The 24,502-nt window shown below is 44.1% G+C and overlaps 1 protein-coding gene across 1 annotated transcript in view; it reads left to right on the top strand.

Annotated features, from left to right (window-relative positions):
• The window catches only part of LOC121580047 (protein unc-13 homolog C), a gene marked incomplete at its 3' end in the record, with an annotated part of 110,557 nt that extends 86,151 nt beyond the window's left edge, over nucleotides 1–24,406 (top strand). The window contains 4 exon segments of the mRNA XM_045225024.1: nucleotides 5,657–5,746; nucleotides 9,807–9,935; nucleotides 23,155–23,288; nucleotides 24,321–24,406. Of these exon segments, the coding sequence (XP_045080959.1) occupies nucleotides 5,657–5,746; nucleotides 9,807–9,935; nucleotides 23,155–23,288; nucleotides 24,321–24,406 (439 nt within the window).
• Nucleotides 24,407–24,502: the final 96 nt, after the last annotated feature.

Raw genomic sequence — 24,502 nt, 5'->3', positions numbered from 1 at the left:
GTCAGTGATTCACAGCAGGTGCTCAGGGATACGGAGTGTTGTGTCAGGCAGTGGCGGCTGGTGCCACTTTAAATCGGAGGACGGGCTCATTGTAATGGTTGGAATGGAATAAATGGAATGGTGATACAGTACCATTCACTCCTGATAGGATGTCTATTTAGGCTGCATGTTGAAGTAGACATTGAGGGATATACATTGAGAGATATAGGTTGTCTATTTAGGGTAGACATTCAGGTATATATATATTTAGGGTGAACTGAGGGATGTAGGATGTCAATTTAGCTGATTTGGCCCTCTGTGATGTCCCATGTTGGTTCTGGTGTCAGTGATGTACAGCACAGCAGGCGCTGAGGGAAAACAGGGTGCTGGTTTAGTTTAGGGTAGGGTGGACGTTGAAAGATGTTGGATGTTGTTTCATGGTAGAGGCTGAGGGATCTGGAATGTCTATTTAGGGTTATGTGATGATGGTTTATGGTAGACATTGAGTGATATAAGATGTCTGTTTAGGTAGGATGTTCTTTCGGGTTAGACGTTGAGGTACTGTATATAGGATGTCTATTTAGGGTAGACGTTGAGGTATATAAGATGTCTGTATAGCACTTTGTGACATTTGCTGATGTAAAAAGGGCTTTATAAATAAAATTTGATTGATTGATTGATTGATTGTTTAGGTAAGATGTTGTTTCAAGGTAGACGTTGAGGGATATCGGATGTCTGTTTAGGTAGGATGTTGTTTCAGGGTAGACGTTGAGGGATACAGGATGTCTGTTTAGGTAGGATGTTGTTTCAGGGTAGACGTTGAGGGATATAAGATGTCTGTTTAGGTAGGATGTTGTTTCAGGGTAGACGTTGAGGTACTGTATATAGAATGTCTATTTAGAGTATGGATATTTCATATTAGTTTAGGATGGATATGTAAGACGTTGTTCTAAGTAAGGACAATAAAGCTGCACACACAATACGCAGTTGGTAAACAATGGCGGAGAGGGCGGCCTCGTAACTAGCTCTTAGGAAATATTGCGGTATTTTGTTTTTTTATGTATTATGTTTTACATTATTAGCTCAGGAAATGTTTTGTGTCATTACAGCCGGGAAGAACTATTGGATATCAGAGTAGTGGTAGCTCACCAGAACTACCAGCATTACGACCAGGAATATTACTTCCCCGAGCAGATCCTTTGATTCCAGAGGCCGACCCAAAACATCGCCGGCGGAGGAGAGGCACTCGAGGCAGCCTGCTGGTTCGACTTAGGAGGCGCGCACACCACCCACCGCTTCCGAGTATATTACTCGCAAATGTTCAGTCTTTGGATAACAAAGTTTACGAGCTCAGGGAGACATCAGGGCCTGTAACATACTTTGTTTCACGGAAACATGGCTCTCTCGGGATACTCTGTCGAAATCGGTCCAGCCAGAGGGATTCTCAGTTCATCGCGCAGACAGGAATAAATATCTCTCTGGGAAGCAGAAGGGCGGAGGTGTGTGTTTTATGATTAACGACTCATGGTGTAATTGTAGTAACATACAGGATCTCAAGTCATTTTGTTCACCTGACCTAGAATATCTCACAATCAAATGCCGACCGTATTATCTCCCAAGAGAATTTTGCTATATTATAGCCATGGCCGTTTATATCCCCCCTCAAGCCGATACCACGACGGCCCTCAAAGAACTTCACTGGACTTTATGCTAACTGGAAACCACATATCCTGAGGCTGCATTCATTGTAGCTAGGCTACTGAAGGCTGCTGAAGTTCTAGGCTGCTGAAGTTCTATCAACATATCGACTGTAGTACTCGCGCTTCTAAAACACTCGACCACTGTTATTCAATCTTCCGGGATGCTTACAAGGCCCTCCCCCGCCCTCCTTTCGGCAAATCTGACCACGACTCCATTTTGCTTCTCCCTTCCTATAGGCAGACACTCAAACAGGAAGTACCCGTGCTAAGGACTATCCAACGCTGGTCTGACCAATCGGAATCCACGCTTCAGGATTGTTTTTATCACGCGGACTGGGATATTTTCCTGGTAGCTTTCGAAAATAATTTAGACGAATACACTGATACGGTAACTGAATTTATCAGGAATTGTATAGGAGATGTGTACCCACTGTGACTATTAAAACCTACCATAACCAGAAACCGTGGATAGATGGCAGCATTCGTGCGAAACTGAAAGCGCAAACCACCGCATTTAACCATGGCAAGTTGACTAGGAATATGGCAGAATACAAACAGTGTAATTATTCACTCCGCAAGGCAATCAAACAAGCAAAACGTCAGTATAGAGACAAAGTGGAGTCGCAATTCAACAGCTCAGACACGAAACGTATGTGGCAGGGTCTACAGACAATCACGGACTACAAAAGGAAAAGCAGCCACGTCGCCGAGACTGACGTCTTGCTTCCAGACAAGCTAAACACCTTCTTTGCCCGCTTTGAGGATAGCACAGTGCCACCGACGCGGCCCGCTACCGAGGACTGTGGGCTCTCCTTCTCCGTGGCCGACGTGAGTAAGACATTTAAACGTGTTAACCATCGCAAGGCTGCCGGCCCAGCCGGCATCCCTAGCCGCGTCCTCAGAGCATGCGCAGACCAGCTGGCTGGTGTGTTTACGGGTATATTCAATCTCTCCCTATCCCAGTCTGCTGTCCCCACATTCAAGATGGCCACCATTGTTCCTGTACCCAAGAAAGCAAAGGTAACTGAACTAAACGACAATCGCCCCGTAGCACTCACCTCTTTCATCATGAAGTGCTTTGAGAGACTAGTCAAGGATCATATCGCCTCTACCTTACCTGCCACCCTAGACCCACTTCAATTTGCTTACCGCCCTAATAGATTCACAGACGATGCAATCGCCATCACTCTGCACACTGCCATATTCCATCTGGACAAGAGGAATACCTATGTAAGAATGCTGTTCATTGACTATAGCTCAGCATTCAACATCATAGTACCCTCCAAGCTCATCATTAAGCTCGAGGCCCTGGGTTTGAACCCCGCCCTGTACAACTGGGTCCTGGACTTCCTGACGTGCCCAGGTGGTGAAGGTAGGAAACAGCACCTCCACTTCGCTGATCCTCAACACTGGGGCCCCATAAGGGTGCATGCTCAGCCCACTCCTGTACTCCCTGTTCACCCATAACTGCGTGGCCAAGCACGCCTCCAACTCAATCATCAAGTTTGCAGACGACACAACAGTAATAGGCTTGATTACCAACAATGACGAGACAGCCTACAGGGAGGAGGTGAGGGCTCTGGGAGTGTGGTTCCAGGAAAATAACCTCTCACTCAACATCAACAAAACAAAGGAGATGATTGTGGACTTCAGGAAACAGCAGAGGGTGCACCCCCCTATCCACATCAACGGGACTGCAGTGGAGAAGGTGGAAAGCTTCAAGTTCCTTGGCGTACACATCACTGACAAATTGAAATGGACCACCCACACAGACAGTGTGGTGAAGAAGGCGCAACAGAGCCTCTTCAACTTCAGGAGGCTTAAGAAACCCTCACCAACTTTTACAGATGCACAATTGAGAGCATCCTGTTGGGCTGTGTTACCGCCTGGTACGGCAACTGCACCGCCCGCAACCGCAAGGCTCTCCAGAGGGTGGTGCGGTCTGCCCAATGCATTACCAGGGGCAAACTACCCGCCCTCCAGGACATCAACCACCCGAGCCACTTCCTGTTCACCCCGCAATCATCCAGAAGGCGAGGTCAGTACAGATGCATCAAAGCTGGGACAGAGAGACTGAAAAACAGCTTCTATCTCAAGGCCCTCAGACTGTTAAACAGCCAACACTAGCACATTAGAGGCTGCTGCCTATAGACATAGACTAGAAATCACTGGCCACTTTAAGAAATGGAACACTAGCCACTTTAATAATGTTTACATATCTTGCATTACTCATCTCATATGTATATACTGTACTCTATACTATTCTACGGTATCTTAGTCACTTTAATAATGTTTACATATCTTGCAGTACTCATCTCATATGTATGTACTGTATTCTATACTATTCTACCGTGTCTTAGACCATGCCGCTCTGACATCGCTCGTCCATATATGTATATATTCTTAATTCATTCCTTACTTAGATTTGTGTGTATTGGGTATATGTTGTGAAATTGTTAGATATTACTTGTTAGATATTACTGCACTTTGATTTGATTTGATTTGATTTCGTGAATGTGTTTTGTCGATGATTAGCGACTGAGCGGAATTGATGCTTTCATACACGGTCTTTGAATCCAGATCTCTCTGGGGCTATGGCATGATCATTCTGGATTACGTTTGAGAGTGATTGACAGAGAGTTTGTGTGCGTCCCAAATGGCACCATATTCCATATGTAGTGCACTACTTTTGATGAGATCCGTATGGGCCCTGGTCAAAAGTAGTTCACTACCTAGGGAATAGGGTGCTTTATGGGATGCATATCTTCTGTTCATTTAGAGTTCATGTTGACTTTATGTAATGGACTCAGTAAAGAATCCACTGACATTTCCTCACCAGCCTACTCTAAAGCATCACTGGCAGTACAGCAAAACCTATTTAGTCCCGAGCAGGCAAATATCAGAACAGTTCCTCCTCAGCTCAGAGCACACAGATATCAGGCCAGTTTTAGACTGTCAAACACTGAGTAAGAATCTCAGTTATTGGTCTAATGGTTAGGGTTAGAGTTAGTGCAATCGTTAGGGTTGGTCTCAAGGTTACGTGTGTGTGTGTGTGTGTGTGTGTGTGTGTGTGTGTGTGTGTGTGTGTGTGTGTGTGTGTGTGTGTGTGTGTGTGTGTGTGTGTGTGTGTGTGTGTGTGTGTGTGTGTGTGTGTGCGTGTGCGTTAAAGAGAAGGGAGGGTGGGGGGCAGTAACGTTTAGTACACCAAGCATCTTTCCTCAGCCTATCAGGGTGCACATGTGTGTTGAACGCTCTCCTGTCACGGTGCTCTGAGCAGCCTGATGGTTCTATGTTCATGAATGGGAGGTTTCCATCACACAGGGCCATGGGGCTTTAACACTAAACGACCAGACATCTAACTCGTTTAGTGATGATGGCTAGACGTGTCCCATCATCAATATCAATGTGTGAATGAATTATGAGACTGCGTGGGATACAGCGTTGTGAGACGAGAGGCCTTCAGCACCTGATCCCACCTTGAGGGCCGTACCCTACCAAGTTATAATACTGTATGTTTCCAGTGGCGGGAATAGACTGGCTGCTGTTTCCCTCTGTGAATCTGTTGGCTAGTGTTAGTTAGTTAGTTAGTTAGTTTAGTTTAGTTTAGTTTTTATTAGTTAGTTTGATAACAGCTTTTTATAGCTATTTCTTGTTGTCTACGACCCTCGTTTTATTATCCTAATACACACACTGTAGCACTTTGGGATTGTTTTTAGATGAAAAGCATGTTGCAAATTAAGAGCTCTGTTCAATCTGTATCGCTGAAGCGTTCCAGGTTGCGCGATAGAAATGTAAAGGTAGCGTTTACCGTGAACGCAGTCTCCGCTAACGTGAGAGCATTGCCTTTCAATTTCAATCACGCTGCAACGCTGAACTTCAGCGATATAGATTGAATATAGCCTTAAATGTAGAGAGATGAAGAAAGAGAAGTAGAGCAGTAGAGAGAGAACCAATCTCTTCATTATTTTCTCCTGCAGGATAATTTCCCAGCTGGTAACCCAGAGCGTCTCCAGGACCTGAAGTCTACTGTGGACCTTCTCACCAGCATCACCTTCTTCAGGATGAAGGTATGTATACACTGTGTGTGTGTGTGTGTGTGTGTGTGTGTGTGTGTGTGTGTGTGTGTGTGTGTGTGTGTGTGATGAGATGAGGGTGAGGGCTCAGTCCGACGTGACAATGGTGGTGTAGTAAGTGCTATGAATGGAATAGGGTGCCATTGTATTCTTGACCAATCTGTAGAGAGCTTTAATGTATGTGTGAGCCACTCCCAGTTTATTGTAGTAGAAGCGTGCTTATAAATGAATTGGCATATTAGTGAATTTACTGCTTGCCTTTACAGTGTTAGTCAATACTGATTATGGTCATAAACAGGCCTCCCACACAACACATACACACACACACACACACACACACACACACACATATACACTACCAGTCAAAAGTTTGGACACACCTACTCATTCAAAGGTTTTTCTTTATTTTTACATTGTAGAATAATAGTGAAGACATCAAAACTATGAAATGACACATATGGAATCATGTAGTAACCAAAAAAGTGTTTAACAAATCAAAATATACTTTATATTTGAGATTCTTCAAAGTAGCCACCCTTTGCCTTGATGACAGCTTTGCACACTCTTGGCATTCTCTCAACCAGTGTCATGAGGAATGCTTTTCCAACAGTCTTGAAGGAGTTCCCACATATGCTGAGCACTTGTTGGCTGCTTTTCCTTCACTCTGCGGTCCAACTCATCCCAAACCATCTCAATTGGGTTGAGGTCGGGAGATTGTGGAGACCAGGTCATCTGATGCAGCACTCCATCACTCTCCTTCTTGGTCAAATAGCCCTTACACAGCCTGGAGGGGTGTTTGGGTCATTGTTCTGTTGAAAAACAAATGATAGTCCCACTAAGCGTAAACTAGGTGGGATGGCGTATCGCTGCAGAATGCTGTGGTAGCCATGCTGGTTAAGTGTGCCTTGAATTCTAAATAAATCACAGACAGTGTCACCAGAAAAGCACCATCACACCTCCTCCTCCATGCTTCACGGTGGGAACCACACATGCTGAGATCATCCGTTCACCTACTCTGCGTCTCACAAAGACACAGCGGTTGGAACCAAAAATCTAAAATCTGGTTCCACCGATCTGATGTCCATTGCTCATGTTTCTTGGCCCAAGCAAGTCTCTTCTTCTTATTGGTGTCCTTTAGTAGTAGTTTCTTTGCAGCATTCGACCATGAAGGCCTGATTCACGCAGTCTCCGATGAACAGTTGATGTTGAGATGTGTCTCTTACTTGAACTCTGTGAAGCATTTATTTGGGCTGCAATCTGAGGTGCAGTTAACGCTAATGAACTTATCCTCTGCAGTAGAGGTAACTGGGTCTTCCTTTCCTGTGGCGATGAGAGCCAGTTTCATAATAATAATAATAATAATAATATGCCATTTAGCAGACGCTTTTATCCAAAGCGACTTAGTCATGCGTGCATACATTTTGTGTATGGGTGGTCCCGGGGATCGAACCCACTACCTTGGCGTTACAAGCGCCGTGCTCTACCAGCTGAGCTACAGAGGACCATCATAGATTGATGGTTTTTGTGACTGCGCTTGAAGACACTTTCAAAGTTGTTGAAATGTTCCGTATTGACTGACCTTCATGTCTTAAAGTAATGATGGACTGTTGTTTCTCTTTGCTTATTTGAGCTGTTCTTACCATAATATGGACTTGGTCTTTTACTAAATACGTCTATCTTCTGTATACCACCCCTACCTTGTCACAACACAACTGATTGGCTCAAATGCATTAAGAAGGAAAGAAATTCCACAAATTAACTTTTAAGAAGGCACACCTGTTAATTGAAATGCATTCCAGGTAACTTCCTCATGAAGCTGGTTGAGAGAATGCCAAGAGTGTGCAAAGCTGTCATCAAGGCAAAGGGTGGCTACTTTGAAGAATCTCAAATATAAAATATATTTTGATTTGTTTAACACTTTTGGTTACTACATGATTTCATATGTGTTATTTCATAGTTTTGATGTCTTCACTATTATTCTACAATGTAGCAAATAGTAAAAATAAAGAAAAACCCTTGAATGAGTAGGTGTGTCCAAACTTTTGACTGGTACTGTATATATACACACACACACACACACACATTACACATCACACACACATACATTGCTCGTCCAAATATTTATATATTCTTCATTCCATACCTTTACTTTAAATAAGTGTGTATTGTGTGTATTGTTGTGAATTTGTTAGATATTACTGCACTGTTGGAGCTAGAAACACAACCATTTCGCTACACCCGCAATAACATCTGCTAAACGTGTATGTGACCAATTTGATTTGATATACACACACACACATATACACACTAAACTGTTTACACACACACTCACCCTCACACATTAAGCAGAAACACTGATTATTCTGTTCATTCTTTCTGTAGATGTATCCCATCTGAGCAGGGAGCAGCAGCAAATAATATACTATGAGATATGTCTGTCTCAATGCCCCACAAGTCATCTAGACTGATTTATGTTCCTCCATACTGATGACAGTTATCCATACTGATGACAATGATCCATACTGATGACAGTTTTCCATACTGATGCCAGTTATCCATACTGATGACAATAATCCATACTGATGACAGTTATCCATACTGATGACAATGATCCATACTGATGACAGTTTTCCATACTGATGCCAGTTATCCATACTGATGACAATAATCCATACTGATGACAGTTATCCGTACTGATGACAATTATCCATACTGATAACAGTTATCCATACTGATGGCAATTATCCATACTGATAACAGTTATCCGTACTGATGACAATTTTCCATACTGATGACAGTTATCCATACTGATGACAATTATCCATACTGATGACAGTTATCCATACTGATGGCAATTATCCATACTGATAACAGTTATCCGTACTGATGACAATTATCCATACTGATGACAGTTATCCATACTGATGACAGTTATCCATACTGATGACAGTTATCCATACTGATGACAGTTATCCATACTGATGACAATTATCCATACCGATGACAATTATCCATACTAATAACAATTATCCATACTGATGACAGTTATCCGTACTGATGACAATTATCCATACTGATGTCTGATGTTACACACTCTGTTGATTGTCTAAGTGACGTGTGTGTGTGTGTGTGTGTGTGTGTGTGTGTGCGTGTGTGCGCGTGTGTGTGTGTGCGCGTGTGTGTGTGCGCGTGTGTGGGTGTGTGTGTGAAGCGTTTTAACCACCCTCTCTCCCAGAGCAATCATCGCCCTGTAATCCCCTCCCCCAGTTCCCAGACTACACGCTGATTTATCTAGGTTTATAAAAAGCCCAGTGCTCTGCTTCATACACACACACACAAAGAAACCGGTCGACACACACGCACGCACGCAAACACACACACACACACACACAGACACTGTTGGACTCCCACTCCCACTCCCACTCAGGAAGGCTGTGTGGTGGTGTGTGGTGTGTGGCGGATGTACAGAGAATGGAGTGGCCAGGCGTAACTAAGATGGCAGCTGAAAGAAAGATGACGTGAGGGGCGGAATGAGAACTGTCCCTCTGTGTTACAGACGCTTTCACTCCCACTTCCAGCCACCCTGCACATTAAGGAAAAGGAAAGGGGATACCTAGTCAGTTGCACAACTGAATGCATTCAACCGAAGTGTGTTCAACCGAAATGTGTATCCCAACCCCTCTGACTCACACACACACGAATTCTCCTGAACACACAGACAGTATACAGTATACAGCAGGTTTCAAAGATTTACGGATAGCGAGGTCTATTTCAATTATTTGCAGATGTATTCTTTATTATTTACCATTCTAAAGGTTTAACATTAAAATGTGTGTGCATGTGCACATCAGTGTGTGTGCTTGTGCGTGTGTGCTTGTGTGTGTGTGTGTGTGTGTGTGTGTGTGTGTGTGTGTGTGTGTGTGTGTGTGTGTGTGTGTGTGTGTGTGTGTGTGTGTGTGTGTGTGTGTGTGTGTGTGTGTGTGTGTGTGTGTGTGTGTGTGTGTGTGTGTGTGTGCGTGTGTGTGTTTTGACTTTGTCCCTGTCTGTATTGTAGGTACAGGAGCTACAGAGTCCTCCCAGAGCCAGTATGGTGGTGAAGGACTGTGTCAGAGCATGTCTGGACTCAACATACAAATACATCTTTGACAACTGTCATGAACTCTACAACCAGCTGCTAGACCAGGTAAGACAGACACTATATCAGTCCTATATTAAATCCTATATCAGTCCTATATACACTGAGTGTACAAAACATTAGGAACACCTTCCTAATATCGAGTTGCACCCCCTTTTGCCCTCAGAACAGCCTCAATTTGTCAGGGCATGGACTCTACAAGGTGTTCGAAAGTGTTCCACAGGGATGCTGGCCCATGTTGAATCCAATGCTTCCCACAGTTGTGTCTAGTCGGCTGGACCATTCTTGATACACACGGGAAACTGTTGAGCGTAAAAAAGCCAGCAGCATCGCAGTTCTTCACACACTCAAACTGGTGCACCTGGCACCCACTACCATACCCCGGTCAAAGGCACTTTTGTCTTGCCCATTCACCCTCTGAATGGCACACATACACAATTCATGTCTCAATTGTCTCAAGGCTTAAAAATCCTTCTTTAACTTGTCTCCTCCCCTTCATCTACACTGATTGAAGTGGATTTAGTGACATCAGTAAGGGATCATAGCTTTCACCTGGATTCACCTGGTCAGTCTATGTCATTGAAAGAACAGGTGTTCCTAATGTTTTGTACACTCAGTGTAGGTCCTGAGTTGATATCAGTGCTATATCGTCCCTCTATCAGTCCTATGGTGCACTACAGGAGGTAGTGTGTTCTGTCTAACAGAGAGGTAATGTCCTGCTGGTCTATAACAAGGAGTTTATAACTGTAGAAGTTGAAAAATAATCTTCCTTTGTAGAAACAGCCTGAGGGGTTTTTAGCAATTACCCAGCAGAGGGATAGATACTGCCACTAATTACAACTCAGTTTAACGCACTCACAGACCAGACACACACTCCATCAACACACACACACATACACACTAGTTGACCAGAAACACACTCCATCAACACACACACACACACTTATAGACCAGACACACACTCCATCAACACACACACACACACACTTATAGACCAGACACACTCTATCAACTCACTCAAACACACATTTACACACACACACCTATATACAGGACACACTCTTCATCAACACGAACACACAGAATGGACAAACACTAGTCACCACTACATCAACACACACATCTCCTCTCCTCTCCTGGAGCTAACCTCAACACACACACATCTCCTCTCCTCTCCTGGAGCTAACCTCAACACACACACATCTCCTCTCCTCTTCTGGAGCTAACCTCAACACACACACATCTCCTCTCCTCTTCTGGAGCTAACCTCAACACACACACATCTCCTCTCCTCTTCTGGAGCTAACCTCAACACACACACATCTCCTCTCCTCTTCTGGAGCTAACCTCAACACACACACATCTCCTCTCCTCTCCTGGAGCTAACCTCAGGGTGGTGGATTACTTTATATTAATATTACAGCCTGCCTTTGTGCCACTGTGGATATTTCCCATAAAAGACGTCCATTGTGTTGTCTTGCCTGCCCTCATTCTCTCACTGGAAATACCACCGTCCAACCAGAGGCTGATTATGTAATGCTACAAAGCACTCTGAATGGGAGAGAGGGAGGGAAGGAGGGAGGTAGGGAAGGAGGGAGGGGGGAGGAGGTATGGAAGGAGGGAGGGGGAGGAGGCAGAGAGGGTGGGAGGAGGGAGATAGGGAGGGAGGGAGGAGGCAGAGAGGAGGGAGGAGGCAGAGAGGGTGGAGGAGGGAGGGAGGGTTGGAGGTAGGGAGGGAGGATGGAGGGAATGGGGAGGAATGGAGGAAGTGAGGGAGGAGGGAGTGGAGAGAGGGATGGATGGAGGGAATTGGGAGGGAGGGAGGGAGGGAGGGAGGGGGTGAGGGAGAAAGAAACAAAGGGAAGGAGGGAGTGGGGAAGGGCGGGAGGGAGAGAAGGCATGGAGGCATCAGGGAGAGGGAGGAGGGAGAGCTTTAACATTCCCCTAAAGCCTGGCAGAGATTGAGGGATTTAAAAAGAGAGCAGTGAAAGAAGGAAACAGAGCAGGTGAAGAAAGAGAGAGTCATTTAGGTCCAAATTCTCTCCATTGGAATTCAGTCACTGTGGAGGAAGCAGGAGAGATGTCCAGTACTGCATGTCTCTGTAGATACACTGTAGGCAGACATGACTACACTTACACTCACACATACAGCTCTCAAAAATTATCTGCATCCATTTCTGCATTTCTTCTGCTCTCTCTCTCTCTCTCTCTCTCTATCTCTCTCTCTCTCACACTCTCACACACTCTCTCACACACACACTCTCTCACACACACACAGCTCTCTAAAATTATCTGCATCCATTTCTGCATTTCTTCTGCTCTCTCTCTCTCTCTCTCTCTCTCTCTCTCTCACACACACACACACAAATGGACACACACACACACACACATTATGGCCGATTGATAGGAGTGCAGGCCTGGCTGTGTAGCGTGTATTATAAGGCTTTATTGACTGTTGAACTGTTCAAGTGTATGTTCAGCACTGTGAGGATCACATTAGCATGCATGTGTTACTCTGTTTGCCTGCATGTTACAACACACCATGAGTCTCATGTATAGTCATACCACACACACACACACACACACACACTGATAGTCTTATCACATGTGTAGCTGATCGGATGCGCTAAGGCCAAATCAAGGGGTTACTTGTTAAAATTCCTCTTGGCTCCAGTTTCATTTAATTTATACAGGTTATTCTCACTTGGATATAATCAGTGACATAGGCAGAGGGTTACTGGTTAGAATCCCATCTAGCTGCAGTGAGCCAGTCATCAAATTGGTTGTTTTTGCTTATGAGATATGAGTGACTGTCACGATCGTTGGAGGAAGTGGACCAATGCGCAGCGTGATAAGTGAACATACTTCTTTATTTAGAGTACCACAACGAACAAAACGATATACGTGAAGTCCTTAGTAACAGCCACAAACCATACACGGAACAAGATCCCACAAACACTGTGGCAAAACAGGCTGCCTAAGTATGGTTCCCAATCAGAGACAACAATCAACAGCTGATTCACGTTGCCTCTGATTGAGAACCACACGGGCCAGCATAGAAAACACATCAGCTAGATAATGAACCTAGAACACAAAATCATAAAAACTACACACCCTGGCTCAACATAACAGAGTCCCAGAGCCAGGGCGTGACAGTGACGTCAGTCCCCCTGTCTGTTACTGTCTCCTTTAGGTGTTTGAACTGTTTCCTACAGTGTTGATTCTCTGTCTGTTTGTCCAGATGTGTAAACAAACTGTTGGCCTGTGTTTGCCATCCAGATGAATGATACAGCTTCTGAGCGAGTTGGGGCGAGTCCCAAATGGCACTCTATTCCCTATATAGTGCACTACTTTTAGTAGTAGTACTACTTTTAGTAGTGCACTATATGAGTATATAGCGTGCCATTTGGAACTCAGCTTTGGTTTGTTAATGGAAAAACGGTCATCACAGTTTGGAATACTGATCATGGTTGGTACAGCACTGCTAGTTCTCCTGGAATCCGTTGGTTACACACTGGTGAAACAGAGTATATCAGTTTGAATTTCAGTCTACAAAACTGCCTCACAGTTCATGCAGAGACAGAGGCTACATGGGTCTCAAATTACACTCATATGCCCTATGTAGTGCACCATAATGAGGCAGCCCAAATGGCTCTGGTCAAAGTAGTGCACTACAGGAAAGGATGTGATTTGAGATTTGCTCTAGATGAAGGGATTCTTGTGAATATCGATAGTATGATTAGCATGCTACTATAGTGCTGGTGATTTGGTCCCCAAATATCAAATTAGTCAAAGTAGATGGATCAGATGTTTGAGAGGGGCTTCAATCCCACACAATGTATGTAGGCCTATAATCCTTCACAAAGGAAAGAGAGCACACACAGAAGAGAAAAATGGATTTCAATCTCAATAGTTCATTCATTGATTGAGTTTACAGAGCCAGGTAGCACGAAGAAACTCAGTGTTTCGAGTGCTTTTGTTTAGGGTGTACTGGTCCTGGTCCACTTTAATAGATATGCTTAAATTGAAGTGAATGGATTAACTAATACTTGTTAGGGATATAAATGTTGGTCTCTGTTAGTCCCACAGCCCAAAGAAAGACGGTATGTATTTTTACACTATCTTTCCAGTGAAGAGAGGGGTTACAGAGCTAGCCACGAAACCCAATGCTTCTTGATTGAAAACAGGAAAAGCACTTTGAGTCGGCTTGCTGCAGGTGCATGGGAATAATTCAATGAAATCTTTGAAGAAAATAAAGACCTACACGCTGCTCTTGCCAATCTCACTTAGGTGGTTTATTCAGCTTTTCTTCAAGGATGTACTGCTGGTGCTAGACACAATAATCATAAAATAGATAGATACAATAACCCATGTTTACATTCACTATTAACTGTGCATACATGTTGACCTCTGCTGGTGGTTAATCCCCCATCCCAAAGAAGGCCGTATGATCAAAGGCAGATCTTTTAAGATACGTTTAGGGTTTAATTGACATGTTAAACACATGTTGGACTCTACCTGGGGGTTGGTTTGTCCCCCATCCCAAAGAAGGCAGATCTCAGTAAAGAGGGAGGGCAGACCTCAGCTTTAACACACTGGTGCTGCACGCATATCTAACCTTTATTTATACAGGTTACATGCTGTTATCCAGAGCGATTTACAGTAGTGAGTGCATACATTTTCATACTAGTCCCCCATGGGAATCGAACCCACAACATTAGCATTGCAAGCGCCATGCTCTACCAATTGAGACACAAGGGACCCAATGAGATTAGCCTCATTGAGTTGAAATCTATTCTACCAGAGAGACCTGTTCATTTAAACGTGAACTTAAATTAATGGATTATACTATTGAGGATACATGTTGGCCTCTGGTTGGTTTGTCCCCCAGACAAAGGAAGGCAGTCATGTTGGCCTCTGGTTGGTTTGTCCCCCAGACAAAGGAAGACAGTCATGTTGGCCTCTGGTTGGTTTGTCCCGCAGACAAAGGAAGGCAGTCATGTTGGCCTCTGGTTGGTTTGTCCCCCAGACAAAGGAAGGCAGTCATGTTGGCCTCTGGTTGGTTTGTCCCCCAGACAAAGGAAGGCAGTCATGTTGGCCTCTGGTTGGTTTGTCCCCCAGACAAAGGAAGGCAGTCATGTTGGCCTCTGGTTGGTTTGTCCCCCAGACAAAGGAAGGCAGTCATGTTGGCCTCTGGTTGGTTTGTCCCCCAGACAAAGGAAGGCAGTCATGTTGGCCTCTGGTTAGTTTGTCCCCCAGACAAAGGAAGGCAGTCATGTTGGCCTATGGTTGGTTTGTCCCCCAGACAAAGGAAGGCAGTCATGTTGGCCTCTGGTTGGATTGTCCCCCAGACAAAGGAAGGCAGTATGACAAAGGCAGATATTTTAAGATAAGTTTAGGGTAGATTAACTATTTCATTGACGTGTTAAATACAGGTTGGCCTCTACCTGGTGGTTGGTTTGGAAGGCCTGTACGGCTAAAGGCAGATATTCTTCTCAGTGGAGAGTGAGGGAGGTTAATGATGGTTGTACAATACACAGGCTACTTTACCACCTCTAACAATGTGTTGTTGTTGGACATTATGAATATAGATGAGCAGGGAGATGCATCGGAATACACAACCTTCATCAATGCCCTTCACACAAACAGTATATAGTACACAAACACCCACGCACACACACACGCACGCACTTGCAGGACCACACACCGACACACTGACACAGAAAACACACACACACACACACTGGGAATACTTTGCATAGAGGATCCTGTTTCATTTTGCATAGAGTTCTGTTTCATTATTCATATAACTACAGTAAGACAGACCACTGCAGCCCCTCTGCACACACACACACACACACACACACTCTGCACACTGCAGTAGGGATGACACACCCAGACCCCTTGGTACACAGTCAGCTTCAGACCAGAGGAGCCAAAATAAAATATTGGAAGGCTGCATTTCTTGTTAGCTTTCACTCCTTCACTCCTTTAAGTTAAGTCAGTGTTTAGTTTAGACTTGGATCACCGGATGTGTGGACATTTTTTGATAGGGGCAATTGTGAGACGTAATTGATGAACTGTCCAGGGGAGCCATGTCAACTAGCAGACACTGCAGCCATCAAGTAAATAATAATATGCCATTTAGCAGACGCTTTTATCCAAAGCAACTTACAGTCATGCGTGCATACATTTTTTTGTGTATGGGTGGTCCCGGGGTTCGAACCCACTACCTTGGCGTTACAAGCGCCGTGCTCTACCAGCTGAGCTACAGAGGACCACAAGTAGTTGAGTTTGACACATCCTTTCATCCCTATACAGTGAGGGAATAAAGTATTTGATCCCCTGCTGATGATCAGTCTATAATTTTAATGGTAGGTTTATTTGAACAGTGAGAGACAGAATAACAACAAAAAAATCCAGAAAAACGCATGTCAAAAATGTTATAAATTGATTTGCATTTTAATGAGGGAAATAAGTATTTGACCCCCTCTCAATCAGAAAGATTTCTGGCTCCCAGGTGTCTTTTTTACAGGTAACGAGCTGAGATTAGGAGCACACTCTTAAAGGGAGTGCTCCAAATCTCAGCTTGTTACCTGTATAAAAGATACCTGTCCACAGAAGCAATCAATCAGTCAGATTCCAAACTCTCCACCATGGCCAAGACCAAAGAGCTCTCCAAGGATGTCAGGGACAAGATTGTAGACCTACACAAGGCTGGAATGGGCTACAAGACCATCGCCAAGCAGCTTGGTGAGAGGGTGACAACAGTTGGTGCGATTATTCGCAAATGGAAGAAACACAAAAGAACTGTCAATCTCCCTCGGCATGGGGCTCCATGCAAGATCTCACCTTGTGGAGTTGCAATGATCATGAGAACGGTGAGGAATCAGCCAAGAACTACACAGGAGGATCTTGTCAATGATCTCAAGGCAGCTGGCACCATAGTCACCAAGAAAACAATTGGTAACACACTCCGCCGTGAAGGACTAAAATCCTGCAGCGCCCGCAAGGTCCCCCTGCTCAAGAAAGCACATATACAGGCCCGTCTGAAGTTTGCCAATGAACATCTGAATGATTCATAGGAGAACTGGGTGAAAGTGTTGTGGTCAGATGAGACCAAAATCGAGCTCTTTGGCATCAACTCAACTCGCCGTGTTTGGAGGAGGAGGAATGCTGCCTATGACCCCAAGAACACCATCCCCACCGTCAAACATGGAGGTGGAAACATTATGCTTTGGGGGTGTTTTTCTGCTAAGGGGACAGGACAACTTTACCGCATCAAAGGGACGATGGACGACGCCATGTACCATCAAAGCTTGGGTGAGAACCGCCTTCCCTCAGCCAGGGCATTGAAAATGGGTCGTGGATGTGTATTCCAGCATGACAATGACCCAAAACACACGGCCAAGGCAACAAAGGAGTGGCTCAAGAAGAAACACATTAAGGTCCTGGAGTGGCCTAGCCAGTCTCCAGACCTTAATCCCATAGAAAATATGTGAAGGGAGCTGAAGGTTCGAGTTGCAAAACGTCAGCCTCGAAACCTTAATGACTTGGAGAAGATCTGCAAAGAGGAGTGGGACAAAATCCCTCCTGAGATGTGTGCAAACCTGGTGGCCAACTACAAGAAACGTCTGACCTCTGTGATTGCCAACAAGGGTTTTGCCACCAAGTACTAAGTCATGTTTTGCAGAGTCAAATACTTATTTCCCTCATTAAAATGCAAATCAATTTATACAATTTTTGACATGCGTTTTTCTGGATTTTTTTGTTGTTATTATGTCTCTCACTATTCAAATAAACCGACCATTAAAATTATAGACTGATCATGTCTTTGTCAGTGGGCAAACGTACAAAATCAGCAGGGGATCAAATACTTTTTTCCCTCACTGTATTTAATTCATGTCAACGACTACCATATGTTCTTCCAGTCTGTCAGGGACTCAACCAATTTCTCTGTCCTTCTGAGAATCTACTGTAGATATACTGTTATCCAATGACTTCCTGTAATTAGCATGATAGGCGACAGCCTCTTCTTCTTAGTATTGTCAGTAAAATCCCACCTTGAAGTGTCTTTAAAGTTGCTTTCCAAATTGATAATATATGAATATGCTCTAAAGCTCCTGTGTTGTGGATAGACCTGGCTTTGTATTTCCATTGACCTGTTCAATGATAATGGCTGGTCTCCCGGATGGCTGTATGGCTATGCCCGGATTTAATTATTTTTCATGAGGGGGCCATAAAAATAACTAGTAAAGTGCAAGAAAGATAAAAATGAATCTAAACTTTCTGGTAAAGAATAGTTACTGCTGAGAACTCAAGTACATAGTACAAAATAAGATGAAAATATGATTAAGTTCCTATTAATTACAAATCATTTTACATTTTAGTCATTTAGCAGACGCTCTTATCCAGAGCGACTTACAGTTAGTGAGTGCATACATTTTCATACAAATGGGTGAATAAGGCCTAAGATATTGTTTGACTTTCCTTCCTTCGTCTCTCCCTCCCTCCCCTCCTGAGCTGACTAGCGACTCTACCAACTCATTAAGATCTCAGCTTCTATCTCCTATAAAAGTTGTCTGTCTATGATGAACACAAAGTCATTTTGTTTCACATTTTACAAATAATGTAAACGTTTTTTTATTCACTTCGATATAAAACCAGAACGAACTACTTGCTATCGAGGCAGAAGGTTCTTAGCGTTCCAACGCTATGTGGCATATGACGGTGTGACATGTCCTTCCACCACAAATTGACTGACAGTCCGAGCAGCGAATGAAAGTGTAGGCAGGACTTCCCAGACTCCAATGGCTGTGCATATGTAACCCGATACCCCAGAGTCTAGTGAGGCAAACTCAATTCAAGCTGGGAAGCATGGCTATCAGCCAAAACTGTCCCGAATTGGCTTAACAGAGGCTGATTTATTAGTGAACTACCTTGATTAAAAACAATTAACTAATAGCGAAAGTCCCCAAAATCGGGGAGTTTACACTTAACCGCTTTTAAGCGAGCTCTCCCCCCAGTCATTGCACACACATACAGACCAAACACACATAGACATACACAAACGCACACACAAGCTATGTCAATAATCCAGTATATAAATATGTGGTGTGTATAAACAGTGTAACAAAAATGCGATGTAGAGTAGTAGATATATTAGAATGAGCTATGTCCATAATACACACACACACACACACACACACACACGCCACACCTCCCTGTCCTACAGCAGTCATTACACTGCAGGTTGTTGAATAATTGAAGCCATATTATTTCAGAGCTGCCAGGGACAGGCTTCATTTTAACACACCATGTTCTATTCATCAAAACTACATTTCATGTTGCCCAGAAATATACATATGCACGGCTGTGTGTGTGTGTGTGTGTGTGTGTGTGCGCTTGCGCGTGCAATACAAACACACACACACTGTGAGCAGTGGGTTATCTATCTGTAAAGTCATTAAGATAAGAGAGGAAATGTGTTGGTGTGAACAGAATATCCAGACAGTTGAGTCTGATTCGAACCGTATCTCCATCTACAGAGAAACATTTATCAGCTCCGATACTATAGCAGTACTGTTACAAGGAGCTATAACTCTCCTGCTGTACTCCTGTACTATAACTATCACTAGTCCATCACTATACCAGGACTGGTCTACAGACAACTATCAACTCATATACTGTACCAGGACTGGTCTACAGACAACTATCAACTCATATACTGTACCAGGACTGGTCTACAGACAACTATCAACTCATATACTGTACCAGGACTGGTCTACAGACAACTATCAACTCATATACTGTACCAACGGTCTACAGACAACTATCACTCATATACTGTACCAGGACTGGTCTACAGACAACTATCAACTCATATACTCTACCAGGACTGGTCTACAGACAACTATCAACTCATATACTATACCAGGACTGGTCTACAGACAACTATCAACTCATATACTCTACCAGGACTGGTCTACAGACAACTATCAACTCATATACTGTACCAGGACTGGTCTACAGACAACTATCAACTCATATACTGTACCAGGACTGGTCTACAGACAACTATCAACTCAGATCATATACCAGCACTGGTCTACAGATTATCAGATCATATACCAGCACTGGTCTACAGATTATCAGATCATATACCAGCACTGGTCTACAGATTATCAGATCATATACCAGCACTGGTCTACAGATTATCAGATCATATACCAGCACTGGTCTGCAGATTATCAGATCATATACCAGCACTAGTCTAAAGACTTTCAGATCATATACCAGCACTGGTCTGCAGACTATCAGATCGTATACCAGCACTATTCTACAGACTATCAGATCATATACCAGCACTGGTCTACAGACTATTATAAACTGAGTGGTTCGAGCCCCGAATGCTGATTGGCTGAAAGATGTGCTATATCAGACCGTACACCATGGTTATGACAAAATATTTATTTTTACTGCTCTAGTTACATTGGTAACCAGTTTATAACAGCAATTAGGCACCTCTGGGTTTGTGGTATATGGCCAATATACCACGGCTAATGGCTGTATCCAGGCACTCCGCGTTGCGTCGTGCATAGGAACAGCCCTTACCCATGGTATATTGGCCATATACCACACCCCCTTGTGTCTTATTGCTTAATTAGATCATACAGTGCCTTCAGAAAGTATTCAGACCCCTTGACTTTTTCCACATTTTGTTACGTTACAGCCTTATTGTAAAATGGATTTTAAAAAATGACAAATTCCTCAGCAATCTACACACAATACCCCATAATGAATAATTGAAAACAGGTACTTATTTACATAAGTATTTACATAAGTATTCAGACCCTTTGCTATAAGACTCGAAATTGAGCTCAGGTGCATCCTCTTTCCATTGATGTTCTTGAGATGTTTCTACAACTTGATTGGAGTCCACCTGTGGTAAAGTCAATTGATTGGACATTATTTGGAAAGGCACACACCTGTCTATATACGGTGCCACAGTTGACAATGCATGTCAGAGCAGAAACCAAGCCATGAGGTCGAAGGAATTGTCTGTAGAGCTCCGAGACAGGATTGTGTCGAGGCACAGATCTGGGGAAGGGTACCAAACATTTTTTAATGGAAGAAGTTTGGAACCACCAAGACTCTTCCTAGAGCTGGCCACCTGGCCAAACTGAGCAATCAGGGGAGAAGGGAGGTGACCAAGAACCTGACAGAGTTCTAGAGTTCCTCTGTGGAGATGGGAGAACCTTCCAGAGGACAACCATCTCTGCAGCACTCCACCAATCAGGCCTTTATGGTAGAGCGACAAGACGGAAGCCACTCCTCAGTAAAAGGTACATGACAGCCCGCTTGGAAAAAGGCATCTAAAGACTCTCAGACCATGAGAAACAAGATTCTATGGTCTGATGAAACCAAGATTGAACTCTTTGGCCTGAATGCCATGTGTCACATCTGGAGGAAACCTGGCACCATCCCTACGGTGAAGCATGGTGGTGGCAGCATCATGCTATGGGGATGTTTTTTAACGGCAGGGACTGAGAGACTAGTCAGGATCGAGGCAAATATGAACGGAGGAAAGTAAAGAGAGATCCTTGATGAAAACCTGCTCCAGAGCGCTCAGGACCTCAGACTGGGGCGAAGGTTCACCTTCCAACAGGACCACGACCCTAAGTACACACCCAAGACAAAGCATGAGTGGCTTCGGGACAAGTCTCTGAATGTCCTTAAGTAGCCCAGCCAGAGCCTGGACTTGAACCCGATAGAACATCTCTGGAGAGGCCTAAAAATAGCCGTGCAGCAATGCTCCCCATCCAACCTGACAGAGCTTGAGAGGATCTGCAGAGAAGAATGGGAGAAACTCCCCAAATACAGGTGTGCCAAGCTTGTAGCGTCATACCCAAGAAGAGTCATGGCTGTAATCGCTGCCGAAGGCGCTTCAACAAAATACTGAGTAAAGGGTCTGAATACTGATGTAAATGTGATATTTCTGAAAACCTGTTTTTGCTTTGTCATTATGGGGTATTGTGTGTAGATTGATGAGGGAAGTAAACAATTTAATCAATTTTAGAATAAGGCTGTAACCTAACAAAATGTGGATAAAGTCAAGGGGTCTGAATACTTTCCGAAGGCACTGTATACCAGCACTAGTTTACAGACAGCTAAAACTCTCCTCCTGCACTTTCCATACTGTTCTGTTCTATCTCTATCTGTGTTGAACAGATGGTGCTCCGAATAACAAGTGTTCAAGCAGAAACAGCCAGTTCAGTTCAGTCAGTGTTTTAGAAGACATCATCAGTTGAAGAAGAGTGGGCTGCTCTAGAAACAGCGTTTCTCTGCAGGAAACACACACACACACATGCACTCAGGCACACAATCACACACATGCATCAATCAATCAATCAATCAAATGTATTTCTAGAGCCCTTTTTACTTCAGCATTTGTCACAAAGTGCTTATACAGAAACCCAGCCTAAAACCCCAGAGAGCAAGCAATGCAGATGTAGAGGCACGGTGGCTAGGAAAAACTATCTAGAAAGGCAGGAACCTAGAGAGGAACCAGGCTCTGAGGGGTGGCCAGTCCCCTTCTGGCTGTGCCGGGTGGAGATTATAAAGGTACATGGCCATTAAGGCTAAATCGTTTTTCAAGATATTCAAACATTTATAGATGACCAGCAGGGTTAAATAATAATCACAGTGGTTATAGAGGGTGCAACCGGTCAGCACCTCAGGAGTAAATGTCAGTTGCATTTTCATAGCTGACTGAGCATCCAGAGTTAGAGAAGTAGAGGTAGAGAGGTAGAGGGAGAGAGAGAGAGGGAGGGAGGGAGAGAGAGAGAGAGAGAGAGAGAGAGATGTAACAGCAGGTCCAGGACAAGGTAGCTCGTCCGGTGAACAGGTCAGGGTGTGCATGCGTGCCGTCATCAACCAGAACACACAAGCAGGCCTGCACACACACTCTTGCTCTGGGAGGAGAGGGCCTGATGTGTCTATGTGAGTTTTTATCTGTGTGTGTCAGGTTTCTGTTTAGCTCCAGTTAAGATGCCAGGCCATGTCTTGAATTAAACATGAGCTGCAAGCTTGCCATGCAAAACTCTGCTCTCTGTAAAAGTCCAGTTGAGGTCTACTGTCTGTCTGCAATTACTGAGCTCCACCACAATCTTCATCTCTGCTTCTCTCTCTCTCTCTCTCTCTCTCTCTCTCTCTCCCTCCTTCTTCCCTTTCCATTCCCCACCCCCCTCTTCTTCTATCCCCCCAGGCCCGTAAGCAGGAACTTCCCCGGGAGGAGCAGGGTCCGTCTATAAAGAACCTGGACTTCTGGCCCAAGCTCATCACTCTCATGGTGTCTGTGATCGACGAGGACCGCACCGCCTACACCCCCGTCATCAACCAGTACGTAGAACATGGACACACACACACAAACAGAGATAGATCTATTTTAGGATAATGGCTCTGGGATAGCTGAGGGCATAAACTGCTAGTGAATAAGCGAAGGAAATCAGTGAGAGAGGGAAAGCAAGAGAGAAACAGAGAAAGAGAGTGTGCGTGTGTGTGTCTCTGTCTCTTTCTGCATCTGAGTCTGCGTGCTGGGGGAGGGGTAGATGCATGATTTATGAGGAACATTAATGGTGTGTGTGTGTGTGTGTGTGTGCGTACATATGTACACACCCATGTGTTTTGCATTTGTGTGCATGTGGGTGTTACATATGTGCGAAAGTGTTTTGCGTTAGTGTGTGTGTGTGTTTGTGTGTTAGCGCATACACGCTTGTTTTTTGTGTGTGAGAGCTATATTAGGGAAAGTAAAACATTGAGAGGGAAATTGACCTTATCTGCGCAAAAAGCCTTAATCTATTCTTGTCGTCTCATCACTCTGTGTAGGCTGGATAATTATGCCAGTGACTTTTCACAAATAAGGGCTGACTGGAAATCTATAATATACAAAATAACAATTTACCTGCAAACTAGCGTAGACGCCTCTTCCTCTCTCTCTTTCTTTCTCACCTCTCTCTCAATTTCAATTCAATTCAATTTAAGGGCTTTATTGGCATGGGAAACGTATGTTAACATTGCCAAAGCAAGTGAAGTAGATAGTAAACAAAAGTGAAATAAACAATAAATATTAACAGTAAACATTACACTCAGAAGTTCCAAAAGAATAAAGACATTTCAAATGTCTCTCTCTCTCTCTCTCTCTCTCTCCATCTCTCTCTCTCTCTCCATCTCCTTCTTCTGAGATTCAACCAAATTATCGCCAAATCTCCAGTGACACCCTGTTCCCAATCCAACCCACTTCCACATTCCTTCTGACCAGAGCTAGGGATTAGGGTGCCATTTGAGACAGAGCCAGGCAATCTGAGTGTCCAGCCAGGCATGTGATTATGAGGAAATGAGTGTGATGTGGATCCATTGTAATTCCTCCCACAGATTTCCCCAAGAGCTGAATATGGGGAAGGTCAGTGCTGAGTTCATATGGAACCTGTTTGCCCTGGACATGAAATACGCCATGGAAGGTTAGTAGGAAATGCTTTTGATCTGTCAAAACCCTGTGTGTGTGTGTCTCTTCTCTCTGCTCTCTCTCTCTCTGCTCTCTCTCTCTCTCTCTCTCT

The sequence above is a fragment of the Coregonus clupeaformis genome, chromosome 15, assembly GCF_020615455.1.
Source record: "Coregonus clupeaformis isolate EN_2021a chromosome 15, ASM2061545v1, whole genome shotgun sequence".
In the NCBI taxonomy this organism is placed as follows: Eukaryota; Metazoa; Chordata; class Actinopteri; order Salmoniformes; family Salmonidae; genus Coregonus; species Coregonus clupeaformis.
Note: the sequence above shows the minus strand (reverse complement) of the source record. Positions and strands in the feature narration are given on the sequence as shown.